Source organism: Eucyclogobius newberryi, unplaced genomic scaffold (assembly GCF_026437365.1).
Source record: "Eucyclogobius newberryi isolate DKJ021-1_F unplaced genomic scaffold, fEucNew1.0.hap1 SCAF_20, whole genome shotgun sequence".
Taxonomy (NCBI): Eukaryota; Metazoa; Chordata; class Actinopteri; order Gobiiformes; family Gobiidae; genus Eucyclogobius; species Eucyclogobius newberryi.
Genome location: NW_027315835.1, coordinates 14,438,656 through 14,455,489, shown reverse-complemented (window position 1 = coordinate 14,455,489; position 16,834 = coordinate 14,438,656). Strand labels below are relative to the sequence as shown.

The following is a 16,834-nucleotide window of genomic DNA, read 5'->3' as shown; positions in this document are numbered from 1 at the left end:
TATGTTGTGACATTGCAGCAATGCTGCTCTACTGTAATCAAAGGGTTCAAAATATTAGATTTTGTGACTTGTTAAGGAGGAAACTAATCTTCAAGCTGCCATTTGTAATCAGACTGACTGTATTTTCACATTACACCAGTTCCTATGTTACTGCTGTCTGGCAGAATGCCAGTTTTGGCCTGATAGAGGAAGGCCACAGAACGTAACTCCCCCAGCTCAACCGTGAAACTTTGCCTCACGCCAGACACAACAGTAAAGTAATCTATTTTGGAGTAATCCCATAGACTGTACTTAAAAGACAAACAGTCCATGAGCAACATGTAGCAGCTACAACAAGAAAACAAGACGCAGCATAATGGGAAACATTTTGAAAAGACTGAGGTGGAAAAGCATCTGATCTGCTGGAGTTGAAGTCATCTGAAGTACCAATTTATTGATAGTCCATTTGTTTGTACTCCAAAATTGTCCACGGTGTGAGCTCTATATCTGTCAACTACAACTAGGAAAGACACGTTAAGATTGCCGGATTGTGACACCGGTTTGAGTGACATGTGCGTCTGAACAAAGGCCAGGTGAGAGGAGGAGGAACAGGTTTCTCCTCAGCAATCTACTATTGAAAAAACAAAGCAAAAAAACATAAACCTCTAATTTAAGGTGGCAATGTGAAAAGGCTGCAACAGACCCAGTAATAGTAAAGCTGTCAAGGGAAAATATATACTATTCCTCAATTACTGCAATTACTGCATCGGTCTTGAAACAACACCTCACAAAGTATAACCTTGATACAACCAACAACATGCTCGGGACATGCCCAGCTCAAACCAGCTAAAAGATCACAGACAAGTTGAAGGACAAACTCCTGAACTCAAATCAAATCGGGGACAAACCATTAAGTTATATAAAAGTAAAATGGTGCAAAACGTGAATAAAATCAAAATGAAATGAGGCCTTGATCCGTTCATAATACATTTCAGATAAACGTTGATGTTGAGGGAAAAGTGTTGCACGTGGTCGGCAGTTTCTTCAACATTTCAGAGGAACCAATTGTACCAGAGCTGTCAGAATGTGTGTCTGGTACACAGTGCGTTCAGGTTGACAGGGCGGCACAAATAAGATCTGACCTTCTGAGCTTTATCCCACTGTGAAGTACAATGACTGATTCACTGCATGGATCAAGAACACTTCCAGAAGACGTGAACATGCTACACACACATGTATCCGCCCTGCACCAAAGCAATAACATAAAAAACAACACTTTTTTGGGGAGCCTCAAGTGATCTCTCTCTCTTTAGCTGTGTTTTAAGGGCTAAACATTGAAAATCATACGTTTTACTGCAGTCAAGCCTAAATGTATCACGTCCAGACGGCAATACTACTATTTGAAGTGTCCTGCGCTCACACCTCACTCATCACATCTCATTCAGGCAGGTGAGCTCTGCAGCATATGTGTCACGGCTGCACCACTGTGCCACGCTGCAGTCATAACCCCGGACTTTTACCGTTTAACAAAAACACGAGACCGCTCAACACTAACAGACGAGTGAGGGGGCCGTTTATGAGAGAGCTGTGAGAATGTAGCAGAGAAATGGGACACACAGAGCACTTGTGCCCCTCAGTGTGAAGAATACAGCGCTGACCTTTGACCCACTCAGGTCACTGTGGAATGTGACAGATTTACAGAGTACAGTAGCACACGCTCATTATTGTGCAGCAATGACAGTTCAAAGTTCACACAATGGGGAATAACCAAACCTTCAGCTTTCTTTTCACAAGTTACTTTAGTTAATAATACAAGCCATAGTCAAGCCAAGTCTATACATATATACAATAGTATGTGTTAGTTTCCTTTGATGGGACTGGACAATTTAAGACTTTTATTTTTTTTGCTGTACATATGACGGAATAGATTTTATTTGCACTCTTCTCTTTTATGTCTTAAACTGTTTGGGATTTCTGTCATGTCTTTGTGATTTTGATGCTTTTTCCTGTTAAATGCATTTATATAGTGCTTTTCTAGCTTCAAGGCACTCAAAGCACTTTATATTAAGGAACCAGTCACCCATTCACACACACCAGTTGTACGCAGACACTGTTGTGTGAAGCACTTGGAATTGCCTCGTGTTCAAATTGTGCCTTGCCTGTCATATTGTCCCACGCTGCCTCAGTTGGCACTACTCTCGGGCGAAACACAAAAGCAAATAGTTTTATGTGTCTATTTTAATGTTTTTTTTTATTGCTTTTTAGTCATTTATTTCATAGTCACCGTACTTTTTGGAATTTAAGACGCTACTTTTTTCCCCACACTTTGAACCCTGCGGCATTACGTTAATTTATAGATTTTTACAGGTGTGGTTGCCAACATCGTAGTGTCAGGGGTTAAATTCCAGTACCATTCTAACCCTAACCAGCATTGACCATTTGTGAAATGTCTCTACCCTCTCTCTCCCCCTTTCAGGCTACAGTGGTCCTGTCTAATAAAGCTTTTTTTTTTTTTTTTTTTTTACAAAGTTGACTGTACATTTATTCGAAAAAGCAGAAGAGAGAATTGTTTAAGAAAAGCCACTGTCAAGCAGCTGAGCACAAATTAAAGTAGATCCTAATTATTTTTATTTGGAAAATAAAAATTATAAAACGATACTATATGTACAGATTCATTAAATGTTGTATTTATTATGAAGATTCTTAATCAAAAATGTGGATGCTGTGGCATGTATCAGGGAAAACTGGGTAACTGGGACAGTCGGCATGTTGAATGTGTTATAAGTAAAAACTACCAGCTCCAATATGATATTTGTGCTGTGGAGAGCAAATAATGTGAGAAACGCAGTTCTCATGCCTGAAAATCAAATGCTCAATGTGAGATGTCGCTTATCTATCATTGCCAAAAGTCTTGTTATATGTAGGAAAGCCGTTTTATTAGCAATTAAAGCTGCACAATATATCAACAAAGGTATATTGCAGTATTAGCGGACCCAATAAATAATATCACAAGAAACTAAATACAAACACAATACAGCTATGTCCTCTCATCTGACAAAAAGTACGTTTTTTGAACTGAAACATTGAAAAGTGCTTTACCGGTGGTGCAGGGGGTGATGAAGTGTGGTTATTCTGCCAATTAACGCCTTTAGTCTTGGTTTTGTGTCAGGTTATTTTCCCCATTTTTTATTTTGTGCTAATAGTAGATTACTAGACGCCCCTGAACATTCGCACCTATTCAGTTCTTTGACCTGCTGGAGACTGGGACCAGAGAAGTTTGAACAGGTTTTGTGGCAATGACTATTTGAATTTGGTTGTTTAGCACTCAACTTCTCTGCATTAAAAAGTAGTGATTTAGTGGAGAGTCTCACACATGCGCCACTGCTCGACCAACACAGTCCTAACCTCATCACCCTGCGCTTACACAGCGTTACAGTTCTGAGCTTTGGGTTGACCTCCGGATCACCTGTGTCTGATCAGGAGCACATAAATAGTGTAAAAACAGTCGACGGAGCAGCAGTGGCGGACATCTTTGTTGTGGGCTCATGTTCCACTGAGAGTGTGGCACACAGAGATTACAGCAGCCCGCTCCATCTGCTGCTCAGAGGAACAAACAGAACACACTCTGACCCACTTTCACTGGCCTGCGCCGCCACCCGAGACAGCAGCCACAGCGCGGAGCTGGGGTCGAATACTTGGAGCGGTTTTATATGATTAACTGCCGTAGACGAATTACTGACTTGTATATTTCAGTCAATGAGTGTTTATTCGTTTTAATCATCATTTGTTATTCTGCAGGTTCCTTGATGACTCTACTTTTGCTTCATTGCACAGCTAGAGGGCTGAGCCATCCATCCATCCATCCATCTTCTGCCGCTTTATCCGGGGCCGGGTCGCGGGGGCAGCAGTCTGAGCAGGGACTCCCAGACCTCCTTCTCCCCAGACACTTCCTCTAACTCCTCCTGGGGGATCCCGAGGTGTTCCCAGGCCAGCCGAGAGACATAGTCTCTCTAGCGTGTCCTGGGTCTTCCCCGGGGCCTCTTCCCGGTGGGACATGCCTGAAACACCTCCCGAGGGAGGCGCCCAGGAGGCATCCGGAACAGATGCCCGAGCCACCTCAGCTGGCTCCTCTCGACGTGGAGGAGCAGCGCCTCTACTCCGAGCTCCCCCCGTGTGGCCGAGCTCCTCACCTTATCTCTAAGGGAGCGCCCAGCCACACAGCGGAGGAAACTCATTTCGACCGCTTGTATCCACGATCTTGTTCTTTCGGTCACTACCCAAAGCTCATGACCATAGGTGAGGGTAGGAACGTAGACCGACCGGTAAATAGAGAGCTTTGCCTTTCGGCTCAGCTCCCTCTTCACCACAACGGTCCGATGCAGCGACTGCATCACTGCAGCCGCTGCACCAATCCGCCTGTCGATCTCACGCTTCATCCTTCCCTCACTCGTGAACAAGACCCCGAGATACTTGAACTCCTCCAAGGGCAAGGACACCCCACCCACCTGGAGAGGGCAAGCCACCTTTTTCCGGTCGAGAACCATGGCCTCGGATTTGGAGGTGCTGATTCTCATCCCAGCCGCTTCACACTCGGCTGCAAACCGTCCCAGTGCATGTTGCAGGTCCGGGTTTGATGGAGCCATCAGGACAACATCGTCTGCAAACAGCAGAGATGAGATCCTGTGGTCCCCAAACCGGACACCCTCCGACCCCTGACTGCGCCTAGAAATTCTGTCCATAAAAATTATGAACAGAACCGGTGACAAAGGGCAGACCTGGCGGAGTCCAACATGCACTGGGAACAGGTCTGACTTACTGCCGGCAATGCGAACACAGCTCCTGCTCCGGTCATACAGGGACCGGACAGCCCTGAGCAAAGGGCCCCGGACCCCGTACTCCCGGAGCACCCCCCAAAGGACACCCCGAGGGACACGGTTGAAAGCCTTCTCCAGATCCACAAAGCACATGTGGACTGGTTGGGCAAACTCCCATGAACCCTCGAGCACCCGATGGAGGGTATAGAGCTGGTCCAGTGTTCCACGACCGGGACGAAAACCACTCTGCTCCTCCTGAATCCGAGGTTCGACTATCGGTCGGATTCTCCTCTCCAGTACCTTGGAATAGACCTTACCCGGGAGGCTGAGGAGTGTGATCCCTCTGTAGTTGGAACACACCCTTCGGTCCCCCTTCTTGAACAGAGGGACCACCACCCCGGTCTGCCAGTCCAGAGGCACGGTCCCCGAACGCCACGCGATGTTGCAGAGACGTGTCAACCAAGACAGTCCTACAACATCCAGATACTTTAGGTACTCAGGGCGGATCTCATCCACCCCCGGAGCCCTGCCACCGAGGAGTTTGCGAACAACCTGTAGTTTTTCCTGGCCGAGAAGGAGAGTCTAAGGACAGAGGACCCTGGGACATCGTCCCTCGCCACCACAGACATTGTCTGACTTCATCGCCACCACAGACATTGTTGATTCATTTCTCCCTGTGGCCCTCAGAGGCAACTGTTGTTGTGATTTTGGGCCTTACAAAAATAAATTGATTTGATTTGATTTGACAACCTCAGTGACTTCAGCTTGGGTGATGGATGAGCCAGCCTCCGAGTCCCCGGTCTCTACTTCCTCTTCGGAAGACGTGACTGAGGGATTAAGGAGATCCTCAAAGTATTCCTTCCACCGTCCGACGACATCCCCAGTCGAGGTCAGCAGGCCTCCACCCGCACCGTAAACGGTGTTGGTGAGACACTGCTTCCCCCTCCTGAGGCGCCGGACGGTTTGCCAGAATTTCTTTGGTGCCGACCGATAGTCCTCCTCCATGGCCTCCCCGAACTCCTCCCAGGCCCGGGTTTTTGCCTCTGCGACAGCACGAGCCGCGGCTCGCTTGGCCTGCCGATACCCGTCGATGACCTCCGGAGACCTACAAGCCAGAGTGGCCTGATAGGCCTCCTTCTTCAGTCTGACGGCATACCTTACTTCCGGTGTCCACCACCGGGTTCGGGGGTTGCCGCCACGACAGGCACCGGAGACCTTGCGACCACAGCTCCGAGCAGCCGCATCAACAATGGAGGCGGAGAACATGGTCCACTCGGCCTCAATGTCCCAAGCCTCCCCCGGGACATGGGAGAAGCTCTCCCGGAGGTAAGAGTTGAATACCCTACTGACAGAGGGCTCCACTAGACGTTCCCAACAGACCCTCACAATGCGCTTGGGTCTGCCAAGTCTGTCCGGCTTCCTCCTCCGCCAGCGGATCCAACTCACCACCAGGTGGTGATCGGTTGACAACTCTGCCCCTCTCTTCACCCGAGTGTCCAAGACACGCGGCCGGAGGTCTGATGACACGACAAACAAAGTCGATCATTGACCTCCGGCCTAGGGTGTCCTGGTGCCATGTGCACTGATGAACACCCTTGTGCTTGAACATGGTGTTCGTTATGGACAATCCGTGGCTAGCACAGAAGTCCAATAACTGAACACCGCTCGGGTTCAGATCGGGGAAGCCGTTCTTCCCGATCACCCCTCTCCAGGTGTCACTGTCATTGCCCACGTGGGCGTTGAAGTCCCCCAGTAGAACAACGGAGTCCCCGGTCGGTGCACTGTCCAGTACCCCTCCCAAGGACTCCAAGAAGGCCGGGTACTCTGCACTGCTGTTCTGCCCGTAGGCCGCCACAACAGTGTGAGACCTGTCCCCCACCCGAAGGCGGAGGGACGCGACCCTCTCGTTCACCGGGGTAAACTCCAACACGTGGCGGCTGAGCTGAGGGGCTATCAGCAAGCCCACACCAGCCCGTCGCCTCTCCCCGCGGGCAACACCAGAGAAGTTGAGCGTCCAGCCCCTCTCGAGGAGATGGGTTCCAGAGCCCAAACTGTGCGTGGAGGTGAGGCCGACTATATCTAGTCGGTATCGCTCAACCTCCCGCACAAGCTCAGGCTCTTTCCCCCCCAGCGAGGTGACATTCCATGTCCCCAGAGTTAGTCTCTGTGTCTGGAGATCTGGTCGCCGAGGCCCCTGCCGTCGACTGCCGCCCAGATCTCTCTGCACCGGCCCCTTATGGATCCTCCTGCGGGTGGTGGGCCCACGGGAGGGCGGCCCCACGTCGCTCTTTCGGGCTGTGCCCGGCCGGGCCCCGTGGGGTAAGACCACCAGGCGCTCGCCATGGAGCACCCATCCCAGGCCTGGCTCCAGGATGGGGCCCCGGTGACGCCGATCCGGGCGACGTAAACTGCCTTGTTTGTGTTGTCATCATAGGGGGCTTCTGAGGGCTGAGTAATGAAGTTAATTACTTATGCCCAATTCCATTAATAGCCAAAATAGTGCAAGTGAAGGAAAAAAAAAACAAAGCCACTCATCTGATTGAAAACTTTAAAACTAAGCATAGCGTACAAAATATTACTGATAAAATAATACAAACATCCTCTGAAGATCCACTGAACTTTTGACTGTGCTTAAATAATAATGATTTGATAACCATCACTAAGCGGCCCAATGTAGTGAAACAATTGTAAGTATTTTTTCCCCCATTTCAATTATGCCAATACTGGTGAGAATTACTGCTGTTGCACTGGTTTTTAAAAGAGTTCTGTGTCGTTTATAATTAATTGATCCAAGTGTTGCAGGCGAGGTTTGGACAGAGGGGAAAAAGATAGTTGCCAGGGCAATAACAGTCCTTTTAAAACCTCTGACCCACTTTCACCACCACTATAACACATTAAGTAAAGAACATTTAGACAAAACAGCAGTAGTTAGCAGAAGCTCCTCTATAACAACAGAACAGTTATAACAGTCTGGGATTCAACTGAAAACATGTGACTTATTGCCTTGATGTGGTTTAGTTGAGAAACGGTTAAAAACAAGGTTGGCCTGTCACAATAAAAACCTTTTTGAAATACTGTATATTGCTTCATGAAATATTGCAACAAACAATTAGATTGAAGACACTATTCTTAACCCTGAAACACAAACATCTTAGTGACCCAATTCCCAAAAGAATGTAGCCATGAAACATGAGCCGCAATAAATAGAACAAACAAAACAAACGTGAAAAGGTGTGTTGATATTCATGAGTCATGAGTAAATATTTCAACCTTCTAAAGCTCAAATGTTAATGAACCACAAAAAAGACTGTTGTTTGCTTCTAGTGCAATAAAAGTAAGTACAATAAATATTGCCACCTAAAAAATCTTGTTCCTTCTGTCATTTATAGAAAAATAAGTTGATAAATCACTGGCAATCAATACTTGTTCACATTAGTGGCTCTGGACAAGAAACAACATTAATGAAATAGATAGATAGAGGGAAAGGGGAGAAACCAAAACTAAAAACAAGACAACCACAACTGATGTCCTCAACATAAGCGTCTTTACAGATTGTCCAGCAGAATGTAAGCACGGGACAAACGCTGAGAATATTTCAAAGATGTTTTCTGGAACACACTACGGTATCAAACATATACATCTTGCATTTATTCAAATATGTGTGTGTTTTAATTGCTCAAAAATACTTTCACAAACAGCCTTACTGTGTGTGACCTTGCCTTCCACAGATCTGACCTGTAACTAGGCCTGGTGCTATCACATGCTTGTCTCCATTCAGATGGAGCAGTTTATGCTTTGGTTGAACTATTACTCAAATAACTTAAACTTTTCCACGGAGACGAGCAGGTAACAAAACCTCCACCAGAAATGTTCCATAATACACCTTTAAAACATGGCCAAAGCCTTTATTATTGTAACGTCTGACACATTTCCGTTGCCTCCACACTGTGCTGTCTACTGGAGCACAGGACACTACTCAAGTCCAGCCAAATGTGAATGTGAGCCCAGCTTCATTTTCCAAAGTGGGCCATTGTTGCTAGGGGACACAGTAGGTTTCAAGACGTCTGCAGCAGTCGAGGCAAACAAAGAAACACACATCGCTCCCCCAGAAGGGCAAAAAGTAGGACTTTAAAGAAGCGATTTACAGCTGAAACACTGCCATGACAATAACAGCCGGAACGGCATCAACTACTCCTCTGTGGAGGCAGCCCTTTTATTTCATTTGAACATTCATGTGTGTTTTTATGGAAAGTAGAACCAGCAAAAGAACAGTTAGAGGATCTCTGTGACCTCATTTTCAAGTTATAATGGTGGTGTTGGGGTTCAGCCCTAGCAACAACTAGTGAATACTACTTTAGTGTCCATGGGCAAGACACTGCACCACCCCATCTATGTATGAATGTATGATGCAAGCTCAGTGTAAAAAAGGTTCAGTCACACATCGTTACTAGGGACGGGGCAAGATCTAGTGCCACAAGGTGTTGGGAGATGAAATTGCCACAAATGTGGGAAAAAATCTCATGCATCCCTCGAAATACAACTTTGTCTGGGTTAACAATGAAAAGATGCTATAACATGATTAAAAGTTGATTTTGCCTATCATGTCTCCTTTAAGTTTGGGTGCAGAGGCTACATGTTACACTGTCTAATAATTAATAGTCGACGAAAGACTGTTGAAAGAGTCGACGAAAGACTGTTGAAAGACTATTGACCGAGTAGTCAACTAAAAGGAGGTGTGACCAAACCTATTAAAAAATCAAGTATCTCCGTGTGTCAAACCCAGACTGTATTCAAAAGACTACAACTGCACAATAATTCATACAAAAATAACTATTTATACAGAAAAGTACAAGTTAACAGTGTATTCATATAGCGGTATTGTATATACACGCTTGATTAAACTCATGATAAATTCAGAAATCTTCAGCTAACTCATTCCATATCTCCTTTAAATCAGTGTTTCTCAAACCTTTTACACTGAGTACCACCAAAGAAAAGATTTCCGAGTACCACCTGACCTAAATCGCTTCTAGAACAGGGCAATTTCAGGGCTAAATTGGACGAAAATTCAATTCAACAATATTCACGATATTATCTAAATTTTAATACATTATCCACCTCTACTGAAGAGGAAAGTAAAGTGTGTCTTAGCTTAAAGTTTACTTAAATAATGCAGGGGCGGCAGACGTGAGCACAGTGGACAGTTTCAATTGCTCCGACAATCACTGCAGCATCTGAATTGAAAAACAGTTGAGCGTTATAAAGAGCCGGCGTATCCTCCGCTGCCTGAGAGGATGGGAGCCAGTCTGGAATGAGCGCGTATGGCTCCAGGGAAAAAGAGCTGATGTAATCCGTGGATCACAGATGTAAAGCTGAACACTGTGTGCTGAGGGAACAATGAGACGAGAGACTGCTCACAATACTTTACAAATTACACTACCGCAATTTAGACAATAAAAAGACATTTTTCGACTCAAAATAATGTGGTCTTGTACTAGTTCTGACATGAATCAAGATCATTTAAGCCATTCAAAAAAATGACTGTAAACAGCAGCAGTTGGCTAAGGTAACAATTTCTCAGGCAAAATGTAAAAATATAAAATAAACCAATATAGTTTTAAAGTAAAGATTGTCACATTGTTTCTATGAGAAGAATTTTTCAGTTATTTAAATTGGTTTTATCTTTAAATTTGTTATGCCTCAACAGTAGAATTAGTGTTAGCATTGAGATACAAACACATCCCTTTATAAACACACAAGCGTCCTTTGGTGAAGTATTCAGCTGTTTTGTGAAATCTTAAACATGTGCTGTTGTGCACAGAGACATTCCAGGTGCAGACGCTTTATGTGGAGCAGGTTTGCCACTGTTGACACTTAGTGGAGTTCCACTCAGTCACATCTGGTGGCAAATAATAATACATTTTCTAAAAACAGGGATGATTTATTCATTTACAATCGCTACATGGTTAGTGTTTGATAGTCGAGTATTAAACTAAAGCCGACGTAAAGCTAGTGGAGCTCCACTTAACATGGCACTGCTCTTTGGCTGCTGCCAGACCCTTCTCATTTTCTCTTGAGTATTTGATTAATGTTCAAATTAGTATCTAAATTCAATTCTAGTTTTAGTATAGATTAGTGTCTGGGCAGCCCTACTGTAGCTCTACAGTGCACCCATGTAAACCAGGAAAACATGAGGGAAGAATATGAGTCACAGCTGTGACGCTGCTCTGAACACATGGCTACTGTACTAACAGCCGATAGTAAAATGAACACAGCACAACCAGATCAGAGATGGTGGTCTGAGTCAAACAGCACAGAGTCATCAGAGCCACAAGTCCCACACGAGGGTCTAAGAGGCCTCCTCTTCCCTCTGCCAGCCAAGGCACAGGTTCAGATCCGGACTGGAGCCGGACTGGAGTCAGCCTTTTGTGACTATGGCCAACCTCACTTCTCATTTATACCCCCGGCCCTTCTCCTTAGCCCTACACCTACCACCTGAAAATGAGGGCCAAGGGGAAGGGCTGAAAACACTGCCCTTAGAAATGGGACAGCCCTAGTTTATTTTGTTCTGTTTTTGGTTTGTTTGTTTTTTTCCTTTCATTTACAACAACCCGAGAGATGTGTGGTGGTTATAATATGATATGTCTAATGAATAAACCTATGATATGATGGTGATTTCTACATTAGTAAATGATGCTTGTGAAGTTAAGCTGACTGATGCTCTAGTTATGATGTATAATTGTGTTTTAAAAATAGACTTAAGACTTTGTACATTTTGAGTAGCAAGAGGTTGCTCAGACAACATTGTAAAATAAGCAGTTGTTGTTGTAAGGTGTTAATTAAAGTGACATGTACTGTTCAACGGTAAATAAACTGTTCATGTGGCAAGATGTTCGGATCCAAATGGACCATAGCCTCCTGCCCAAGGAGAGTGGCTCAAATAGTCTATTTCCAGGGTTGAAGGGTCAGTGGTCTCCATCTCTGCTTCAGAGATCGGCGAGTATTGGATCGTTGCATCTCTCGCTCCGCTGCAGAATGCAGCCACACAGCGGGTAGAGAGAGGCTGCCCCCCTGTGCGGATCTCTTGCGCTCACCGGGGCTGAGCTCACATGTCCCGTACTATCACGCTGTTGGATAACATTTGTAAAGTCCAGTGTGGCAGAACATGCGTTCAGCATTCAGCAAATTGCAGTGGCACAAGGCAATTAAAGATGCTAAAGAGCAATATTTTAACTTAAAAACTATAATTTGAGCAATTATTATTGGTGCAAAGATATGGACATTTTAGGCCGATGTTATTGGAAATGTTTGGGCCGATACGCGATATTAGGCAGATACTTTCTATATATAAAATCTATTTAGAAAATGTTGAGTTAGAACACACAAAACCCTTCTTTTGGGGGAAAAAGAAAAACGTTTGAAAAAGAACTAGTTTTATTTAGCTGAGTGTTTAGAATAGGCTGTAATATATGATTATGACTCAAATGTCCCTCTGACCCTCTCCAGTCGTGTGTCATCATCATCATCACTGTGGCTGCTGCTGTTACAGCAGCTCCTCCTCAGACTCTGATCGCAAACGGGCACTTCTGCTTCTTTAAACCTCTCACACAAAAGGTTATTTGGTGGAAACATGTCTAAACTGATTGTTTAAGTGTAAACCTAGTCATTGTATTTATTGGGGGTTGTTTACATTTAATAAGTTTCATCGAAAACTTTGAGAGCTTTTAAAAGTCTGTAACTGTCATTTCTGGGGCTTTTGCCTCAGAATAAAGACAAGATTGAAGTGTTTATTCTGAGGCAAAAGCCTGTTTTTTAAAGTCTGCTTTGTTAACAGCAGAAAGCCTCCGTCTATAAGCTGTTGTTTTCTTCCTGTTTCTGAAGGTACGGCAGAGTTAACTCTTTTATTGCCAAATTGTAACATCCTGGACTGAAACCGATATTACTCTATGTCATGAATATTGGTAGATAACAATACTGGGCCGATATGTGGGTACACCCCTAGTGATTATTGATTACATCTGTGACTATCTGTTTTACTGAAACTCCCCCTGCCCCTTGTTCTGAAGTGTGCATCAGAATTGTCTCCGTTTGAAGGAGCCCTTTGCCTTCGCCCTAACCCTCACTGATGAAGAGAAATGAGACATCTTAGTCGCTAGTGAACGCTGAGGCAAAGGGCTAAGGAGTAGAATTGAGATTGGGCCTTGGGCTACTACCATTACTGCTTAAAAGTTGTCAACAGTGGCTTGTGAAAAAGTGCACAAGATATAACGATTATATTGAGATCTGAGATGGAGATCGCATTGCGAGTATATCTAATTTTATTTAAACTACTAAAGTAGTTATCATTTCTAGGAAAACATGAAATTGTTTGTCAAAAACAAACGGCAGACAAACAGAACAGAGATGCATCCAGTGCCAAAAGGTTCACCTCTGATCCGTGCATTATCAGTCTGCAGAGTGGGGAAGCGTGGGTCGCTCGCTGTAATGAGAGCGTTGCCAGGCCATTTACTTTTATAATATTTTTACAAAGTCTTCATGGTCTGGAACAATAATAATGCTTCCTCTATTGAGGCTGAGCACCTTTTACCTGCCTCTGGGCTTTTAAAAATGTGACTCGCACATTTAGTGACCGAGTAGTTTTGTGTTCAGTGAGGTCTGTCTCTTCACACTAAAAACCAGTGTAGCTGTAACATTTGGGTCACACAAGCCTTTGTGAGCTGCCAACAGTCTGACTACACCCCACGTGCACAGCAGCAGGACACGTTCCCCGAGCACAGAGCTGCTCTCGCTCCGAGTTCATAGAGTTATGTAAGAGGGATTAACTTGACTGCTCTATGTCTGTGGGCAGGTCTGCACTTACTAAACAAGTCACTAAAGAGCAAACAAACACTCAACCATCTGACTGATCCCCCATGTGTACCAAGTTTAAACAAAAGCAGGAAAACAGAAATTAATATTATTTGATATTGACAAAGTGCTACAAAACTCAAAATGTAAACATGTGACAGTGATAAGGTCATTGAACTGTGGCCACACTCCAAAGGAACACGCCGAACTCATGCACAACATGCACAACAAGATGTGGGCGCTATTGACAAAGAAGCTCACAGTGAACTGGATTCTCTTGATTTTTTCACACCAATTATCAGATGGTATTTTTTAGTTTTTTTGCGAAAATGCGTGCCAAGACAAGCCTTGTTGAGTGCACAAAAGAGAAGCAACTCAAAAGTGCACAAATATTGCTGTATATCATTGAAAGTCATTCATAACTCATCAATTATTGAAATAATTTAGTAATCAAGAAATTGTTTTCTAGAGAATACACAGATCAAAAGTTGTCACGTGTTGAGAGAATAGATTTTAGATTTAGACAAAAGCAATAGTTATATCAAAACGAAAAGACAAACGGTCCTCAAACAACACTTTAGAATACATTTCACACAGGCTAATGATAAATTGCTAATTCATTTTTATCTAACCTTTCTTAACCCTTTGACCAAGACCCATCAACAACACAAGCCATGTCAAATAAATAGTTCATATCAAACAGACAAGGCACAATTAGAAACAGTGACAGGTCAATAAATGCATTTCCAGATCTTTAGAAAGGCAAACAGAGCAGAAGGTGTCAGATTTTGTAGTTTAATGTTATGTGTGTAAAGAATTCCAATCTATAGGAGCACAATTACCGCATTATCTCGCAAACCTCTCATAAGCAGTGTTCGGACATTGAGCTCTTACCAGCGCAGGCCACTGGATGTGCTTGGCCTTGGTCCCCTGCAGGAGGCTCCCAGCGGTCCCTCCGGTCCCTGGTCCCGTCCTGGTGTCCTTCCTCTTGGCCCAGACCAGCTGGTGCTCCAGGAGAAACAGCTGGAAGTCCTCGTACACTTTGACCCACTCCCTCTTCTCCCATTCCTGGTCATCAAACTCCACGTACACCTGCGGACAGACGGAGCCACGTCATCACAAACGTAAAAGGTTCACAGCAGTTTCTAAAAAAATCCCATATTAGATTAATCAGAAAACGTTATTCTCATGAGAGGTCCTTCTTTGTAATATCATTCAATTCTACAAACAGATAAAAGCATCAAAAACACAGTAAAAAGGACATTCAAATACGACAGAAACTGAGCCATGATATAATTCATAATCAGTGCTGAATGACACAAAAAAGCAAACAAAAGGTAATGAATATAGACAGCAGCAACAGGTCAGATGTTGTGGTTTATCAGTTATCTGAAAGGGAGAACCTGCAGTGATACCACCAGGAATCCTTGAGCCCTTGAAGCAATTAGTACTTTGAGAAGTAGATCAATTCACAAACACTGTTCCTAAATGTAAAGGCATCAATAAAAAACTCAATGAATATGAGGAGAGAATAAAGGATGATTATTATTTGGATTATCTAGTCTATGGTGGACAGTTCTCTTTTCACATAAACTAGTTAATATTCAGATAGAGCAGTTTCATTGTGTGATTCGCTTTAGTGCTGTTCCGCATTGAGCAAGTCTAATATCAACTCAGATAAACAAAAGTGATGAAAGTTTAGTTCCACATTGAGACAGAAATACAAGGTGCAGCTGTTCTGGGTGGACAGCAGGACATAAGAATATTTATAACATATAGCCACATCTATACATCACTAAAATACCACAACCTGCCTCCATGAAACCGACCCAGGACCCAAACAGCAAAATTAAATAGATTTCTGTAAAAAATGAATTTAAAAAAAATATTTTTTTTTTATACAATTTAAAATTGGTGTTTATTGTTTATATCAGTAGTTTATTGTGTTATCTGACCCAATTTCACTCAAACTGACTGTTTTCAATCAAAAGACAGATTAATTGTCATAATTTTAACATTATATCTTGAAATCTGATCCTTTGCAGCTATGTGCGACTTTGCTGAGAAGCATTGCAATTGTTAGATTAATAATTAGATTTAGAATTTATGTTTTAATAGTACAATTCTGTTCAAAGTGCACAATTCAAACCTGACAATTCAAACCTTAACATCAGAGTAAAACAGGTTATTTTGTTGTTTGGGGAAGAATTGTGTGTCTAATTGCACCCAATGAAATTGCCGCCTTATCTATGAACGATGCTGCTCTGAGCCAGAGCCGTGATTGGTTCAAGTTCAGCCTCTTTGCAGTTGCCATGGTTACAGTTCTACAGCTTCATTCCTGTGTTAAAACCTGTGTGAATCAGAAGACTTAGTGCACTTTTCACATGGTGTAGTAACTAACAGTTGTGTGGAGACGGTCATAAAGAGACCAGAAGTTGACTTCTGATGTGGAAAAAAAGACTTCTCTCCATGTTTGAATCGGAGCGAGAGCAGCGGGGGCATCTCTCCTCACTCAGCCTCACGGTTCAGTCCCACTGCAGTGCAGAGAGGGGAGCGATCAAGGACAGGCCTCAGCCAATCACGTATCAGCAGCAACCTCCCCCCCATCACCACAAGTCAAGCTCCTCCTCCTGTGTCCTAACAGTGTCATCCCAGGACAATCTGCCCGCCCCCCCACTATCTGTGAGCCGACGCTTCCACAAATAAAACACCAGTATAGAACAAAAAACAGCAGACTCACAGCTGTGGATCCTAGAGAACAATGGAAACAAAAAACTATTTAGATTTTTGCTGAATTTCAGTGACATGCCACAATAATCGTGTCCACCTCACTTTAAAAAGGTCCAGTTAAAACGTTACATCCACAACAGCGTCACAATAATGTCTTTTAATCTTCAAGATGACAGGGCCAGACTCTAATGTGAGACGTCTGTGCAACTCAATGACAACCACTGCCTGCCTTAAACGTCAGACATTCAGAGCGAGCGATTAACAATCATTAGAATATCTACAAATGACAAACACTTTGCGTTTCATTCTCCAAGAAGAGTCAAGTTGCACACAAGTTAATGAGACCATGACACTGCAAAATGACATTCTCTCCGGATTAATTCATAGTGTTTCTAATAAAGAATAGTAGCCTTATATTATACAACTATTCCGCAGCTTTGCCACAGCAACCAAGTCGCATGGTG

At 43.8% G+C, this 16,834-nt stretch overlaps 1 protein-coding gene across 1 annotated transcript in view; it reads right to left on the bottom strand.

The window, feature by feature from the left end:
- The window catches only part of jmjd1cb (jumonji domain containing 1Cb), an 80,342-nt gene that overhangs the window by 28,569 nt on the left and 34,939 nt on the right, over positions 1–16,834 (bottom strand). Inside the window, exon 2 of the mRNA XM_072455888.1 lies at positions 14,535–14,732. Coding sequence (XP_072311989.1) covers positions 14,535–14,732 — 198 coding nt within the window. The remainder of the gene's footprint in view (positions 1–14,534; positions 14,733–16,834) is intronic.